The sequence below is a fragment of the Mirounga angustirostris genome, unplaced genomic scaffold (genome assembly GCF_029215605.1).
Source record: "Mirounga angustirostris isolate CCGP_5_RB_7025 unplaced genomic scaffold, mMirAng1.0.hap1 SCAF_14, whole genome shotgun sequence".
Lineage (NCBI taxonomy): Eukaryota > Metazoa > Chordata > Mammalia > Carnivora > Phocidae > Mirounga > Mirounga angustirostris.
Window position 1 is genome coordinate 61,726,356 of NW_026991722.1, and position 6,000 is coordinate 61,732,355.

General features: G+C 52.3%; 1 protein-coding gene across 1 annotated transcript in view; it reads right to left on the bottom strand.

Annotated features, from left to right (window-relative positions):
- Window positions 1-962, bottom strand: part of IMPA2 (inositol monophosphatase 2) — a 44,485-nt gene extending 43,523 nt beyond the window's left edge. The window contains exon 1 of the mRNA XM_045887097.3: window positions 647-962. Within this exon, the coding sequence (XP_045743053.1) occupies window positions 647-742 (96 nt within the window). The 5' untranslated portion in view covers window positions 743-962. The remainder of the gene's footprint in view (window positions 1-646) is intronic.
- Between the last annotated feature and the right edge of the window lie 5,038 nt (window positions 963-6,000).

Sequence of the window (6,000 nt, forward strand, 5' to 3'; positions counted from 1 at the left end):
TCAAACAGCAAGCCCGCCACAGCTCCGGCGGCAGGGATTTAAACCTGGGGGCAACCACACCCACGTCCTGGCCACAGGATCTATTCAAAGGTCCTTAAAAACAAACAGCTTCGGCATTTAAGCCTGGGAGGGCTTCTTAAATCCCAGGACTCTGATTTGCATAGCCAATATATTCTAACCTACTCTCTCTGACGCAAAGGTCAAGTCACCTACAGTTAGACACTCAACTGCCAAAGGAGAGCATGCTTCATGCGTGGCTGCCACCGGAGAAAGAGGCGCTCACCTCTCCTGGCTCCTGTGATGGAGAAGGTAAAGGGATGGTCCGTGCCATAAACCAATACAAAGACTTCTTTCACCATATCACGCCCTAGCACCCTCGGTCCGCGGATACCAGACGCCCACCGCACGCGGTCAGGCCTCGCCGGACCCACTCCGCACCCGGGGGCCGCTCCTCCTGGGCCGCGCGCTGTGCCGGCCCGGCTGCCCTGAGCCCCGGAGGGTCTCCTTCCGTCCCACAGGACTTCTGCTCGGACTTGGCGAAGTTTCGAGTGGGCACCCAGCGGCCAGAGCGCCGCCCGGCCCGGGCCCGCTGGGGCTGTGCTCTCCAGGACCCTGCCGGGCGGGGGAGGAGGGCCGCGGCGCTCACCTGTCCCGCCCGCAGCGCCAGCTGCACAGCCGCCTCGAAGCACTCCTCCCAGGGGCCTCCGGCGGGCGCCGCCTCGTCCTCGCCGCTCGGCTTCATCGTGGCCTCGCCGGGCCCCGCCACCTCTAGCCCTCCTCGCCGGGCCCCCACCGGCTCCCGCCGCCCCGAAGCCAGGCTCCGCACTGCTTCCTTCTCGTCCCGCCACTCCGCGCCTCGGCCTCCGCCCGTCCCACAGCTGTGCCCGCGGGAAGGGCAGAGACCCGGCCGCCGCCAGGGGAGCCGCGCGGCGCGTCTCGCGTCCCGCCCGGGCCCTGCCCCGAGGCCCGCCCCTCTCCCCTCTCTTGGCCGCGCCTCCCACTCGCAGCCCCTCCCAGCGTCGAGCCCCGCCCCCCTCCCCCGCCCGTCTGTACCCCGCCCCTCCCGGTGCCTAACCCAGCCCCTCCAGCACCGAGTCCCGCCCCTCCCAGCGAGGATTCGGGCCCCACGGGGAGCCCAGTTCCTCCTCGCCCCGGATCCCTCTACCTCTGGCCCGCCCCTAGTCCTGCCCTCCTCCCCGAGCCGCGCCCCTCCCCGCCGCGCGTCTAGCTCCTCGCTCCGCCAGGCCCCGCCCTGAGGCTGGCCCCTCCCCGTCAAACCCCGCCCCGCCAGCCCTCGGCCCCGCCCAGAGCCCCGCCCCGCCCCGCCCGCTCCATGCTGAACCTTCCCCACCACCCTCCCGCGCTCACCGTCCCCCGAGAAGGGTGGGTGCTGGGGACTGTGGGCCTGGGACAGAAGCCCCGGAACACGACTGGAGCAAGGTCTCGGAGTGGGGGCAGTGCGCGCCCGTGGCTACGACTCCAGCCGGGCACCGGATATGCAGTGGGCGCCCACGCGTCTGCGCCAGTTGGGGGCGCCTCCGACCCTCTCGCCGGGTCCAGGCGGTCCGCGCGCACGTGGCCCGAGGGGCGGCCAGGCCGAAGAAGCTTCTTTCATCTGCTGACGGGTTGCTCTTCCTCACTCGACAGCCACAGGACGCCGGGGTTGTCAGCCTGCTCGGTCACCCGCGGGCGCCCGCCCTCACAAAGCGCCTGTGTTCCCAAATGTTTGGATGCAAAGGAGAAGCCTTCACCCCAGCTAAAAACCACACACTACGATGACAGTGGGTTTTATAAACTGTCTGAACTCAGAACTCCGATGTGGAGCCCAAACTGTGACTAGGCTTTATTTGCAATGAGGAGTGACCTTTTCGACCTTGGATTCTTTAATGCTGCTGAACACTGGCACCACCTAAACATAAATACAAGGCATTTCCTGAGAAGGTGTCTCTCGTTTCCAAGAGTTTAATTTCATAAGCCGCTCTGCCTACCCTTTTATAAAATATGCTGACCCATATAAAGTTATTCTGGAGTGTCACTTCTCAGTCTGGGAGAACAATGGGAGTTTGTATGAGAACCTTGATGGGACGTATTTTACACAACATAACAAGGGAATAAATGCTTTTAGATTTTGTGAGCACTTTATGTCGAAACATCTTGTAAAGAAATTTTAGGTTTATGTGTAAGAGATGGAAATTACAAACAAGGAGGAATTAGGAAGCCAGAGCTGGGCAGCGCACTCTAGCCTTGCCCAAAAGCTTGGGAAACTAAGCCAAGAATTGCCCCAGCTTCCACAAAGGCCATTTGGGGGCAGCTAAAAGCGTGCTCTGCTCCATCCTTTTTGTTCCCATTTTTCTTGGTTTTCAAGATATGGAGCTAGACTTCTGAAAAATACTTAAGACTATGTTCTGGATGCTTCACTTTAAAACTAAATGCATTCAGTTGTTGATCTTCATGGCAGGTTTTCATTAGAGGCCCCTTCCAACACCAAGCAAAATTTGAAGTTACAAAATTTCTCTTTGGTGCCTTCTTAGTTCCCCTTTCTGTACACCTCTCCCCCCTACTCCCTGTCCTGGACCAATCTGGGACCTCAATTATATCTTTAGATAAGCTCTTATGCTTAGCCTATCTAAACATCTCGAGAAGAAGACTTCATAACTTCACTGATGAACTCTGAAATAGCTCAAGATAGAATTATGTGGTTTGGAGTATGAAGTTTGGAGCCAGCCACATTTCCCTAAGTTAAAATACTGGCCTCCGGCGCCTGGGTGGCTCAGTTGGTTAAGCGACTGCCTTCGGCTCAGGTCATGATCCTGGAGTCCCCGGATCGAGTCCTGCATCGGGCTCCCTGCTCAGCAGGGAGTCTGCTTCTCCCTCTGACCCTCCCCCCTCTCATGTGCTCTCTCTCTCTCATTCTCTCTCTCTCAAATAAATAAATAAGTAATAATAAAAAAAAAATACTGGCCTCATTTCTTCCTTGCTGTGTGGATTTGAGCAAATTACAAATAACCCTCTTTGCTTCAGTTTTAATTGTTCCTCAAAAATTTTTTTTTTGTAAATATTATATGGGTTAGGATCCATGTGTTTGGCACTTGTGTGTTTGCTACTATTATAAAAGACTGGCTCACCAGTGATCAGCATATTGCTTGGCACATTATAGGAGTTTAGTAATTATCTGTTAATCATTGAATACTGAAATCAGCTTTGTCTAATAGAGTATCCAAGTTTCTCATGCTTTACTGACCATTCTCTGTGGAAACAACATAGTTTTTGACCATCACGACCTATATGCTAGTCTGCTCGTTACCTCTTTCAGAGGCCCTGGGAAATCACATTTACCTTATTAAGCCCCTAGAGTACAAGGTTCTGCCTTGAAAAACTACTTCTTAACTGTCCCTTCTACCTCCACCCTGAGGGTGCAGCCTCAATGGACACTCTAGTTACCAGGGGGTGGAATGCAAGGTGACTACACAGGGGCCAAAGAAGAGAGGAGATTGGGGGGGGGGGAGGCAGTGAGAGGGTAGAAGGGCAGACAGGACAGACTGTCTCTTTTTTGTCTTGCCTTTTATATCCTTATTAATCTGGCTGTCCCCTCAGGTCCTTTCTGGAAGAAAGCAAAGTCTAAATAAAATGTCAACGAAGTTCTTCTACCCACTTCTCTAGCTTCCCAGATTACTTTGAAATCTGATCTTATTCTCTAGAACCAAGACTCACAGATTGGGACATTTGATGAGCTTTGTTGTTTCATCTCATCTGAATCTCTAGAAGGAGGCCCAGGATAACATTTGACCATTCTTAGCCTTGGGTGTGGAAAGTTGGTGTTATGGGCTGAAGTTTGTTGCCCCCCAAATTCATATGTTGAAGGCCTAACCCCCAGCACCTCAGAATGTGACTGTACTTGGAGACAGGGCCTTTAAATAGGTAATTATGTTAAAATGAGGTTGTTAGGGTGAGCCCTAATCCAATATGACCCGTATCTCTATAAGAAAAGGGAATTTCGGGGATGCCTGGGTGGCTCAGTTGGTTGAGCGTCTGACTCTGGGTTTTAGCTCAGATCATGACCTGAGGGATCAGTACTCAGTGGGGAGTCTACTTGAGATTCTCTCCTTCCCCCCCACTCCTGTGCTCTCTCTCTAAAATAAGTAAATAAATCTTAAAAAAAAAAATGAAAGAAAGAAAAGAGAATTTGGGGACAGACACAAAAAGAGAAAAAGGTCAGCTACAAGCTGAGAAGAGAGGCCTCGTAGGAAACCAAACCTGTGGACACCTTGACCTTCGATTTCTTGCCTCCAGAACTGTGAGAAAATACATTTCTATTTTTAAGCCATCCAGTCTGGGAGACTTTATCATAGCAGCTTTAGCAAACTGATACAGGTGGGAACCAAAGAGGGCTGCCTGTGCATCACCACACTTAGGGTATAAGGAGCTTTTCTCAGCCAAGAAGCTTTGTAGAGGGCCATAGGGAGCCTGGCTCCCCAGGATGGAACAACAGAGCCAACCCTTCTGCCCGCCACCCAGCTCCCTGCCAAGCTGTGTGTGGGTGGGTGGGGGGGGGTCACTTATGCAATAATTGGAAGCAGCCAACACCACAACTTCTCACTAAATTAAGTCAGACAGGTGATTACCAACAAATGCTCTATATTTAAATATCACCCAACATTCTGTGCATGGCTCCGCAACAAAGAACAAGTCTAGGAGTCCTTGCAAAGCTCTGTTCCAGAGGAATTGTCTATAAAAAAAATTCTCCGGGGGCGCCTGGGTGGCTCAGTTGGTTAGGCGACTGCCTTCGGCTCAGGTCATGATCCTGGAGTCCCGGGATCGAGTCCCGCATCCGGCTCCCTGCTCGGCGTGGAGCCTGCTTCTCCCTCTGACCCTCCTCCCTCTCATGCTCTCTGTCTCTCATTCTCTCTCTCGCAAATAAATAAATAAAATCTTAAAAAAAAAAAAAAATTCTCCGAAGGTTATTTGTCCTCATTTACTTCCATGGTAAAAAGAGATGCTTTTTCCTACTCTGGAAAAGCCTCCCAAGTCATTATTCCCATTGAGGAAGGGGTGAATGTGGTGGTCATTACCCCTCCTGGGGTACTGACAGATGGTGCTAGTTTTTCCCTCAACCCCCCGGCCCTTTCGGGTCTCGGGCACCCCCTCTCTGGGGCACTGTGGATATGGGATGCTCCCCAGGGGAGGTTCCCAGCTTGGTCTTTCCAGCTTGGACAGTTTCTCCTGGGCTGGCTCACCCTCCCCCAAGCTGGTGTCGTGTGGAAGGAAATCAGGTCATGCATGCTTCCCAAATCGTGCCAGGAAGGGGCCCAGGCTTCCTAAAGTTTACCAGGAAAAGACCTCCTCTCCTGCTACCCCCCAGCTCCGCCCTTCTGCAGGAGGGGGCAGAGTGGCGGGCCTTAAGCTTTAACTCTTCCCTCCCAGTGCTCCTTCTCCGCCCCTCCCCCATCCCGTTCTAGTGGGGGTGGGAGGGACACGGCCTCTGCCGCACCATATCTTTTTCAAAATTTTTATTGTTTTGTCAGCACTGACCAAATGGGCAAGCTTTGTTCTGAGTTCTCATGATAGTGCCCCTCCCGCCCCCTTAGGGTAATTCACCCTCAGATCTCACTGCTTGAAGGAGGAAGTTTCTTGGGGTTGCAAACGAATGGAGAATGGGATCTTACTAACAAACTCCTCCATCTGCCTGTATTTTAAAACTGGATTGTTTTCAGGGAAATGTTTCTCTGCCTTTTTATTGAAAGCTTATGTTCCATTCGCAAAGCTTTTTTTTTTTTTTTTAAACCTAAAACGCCATTGTCACATTATCGTGGAGAAAGTTTGTTTGTTGCTACATACAAAATGCTACAGTTATTAATAACATTTGAGAGGAAGACACACAGTGAGATTCTGCTGCATTTAATCCAATTACCGAAACACTTGACATTTTGAAGTGGATGGAACAATGACCAGCCCTGAGTCAAGGCAATTCATCTCAAAGTTTTATGTCTTCATTACACAGAT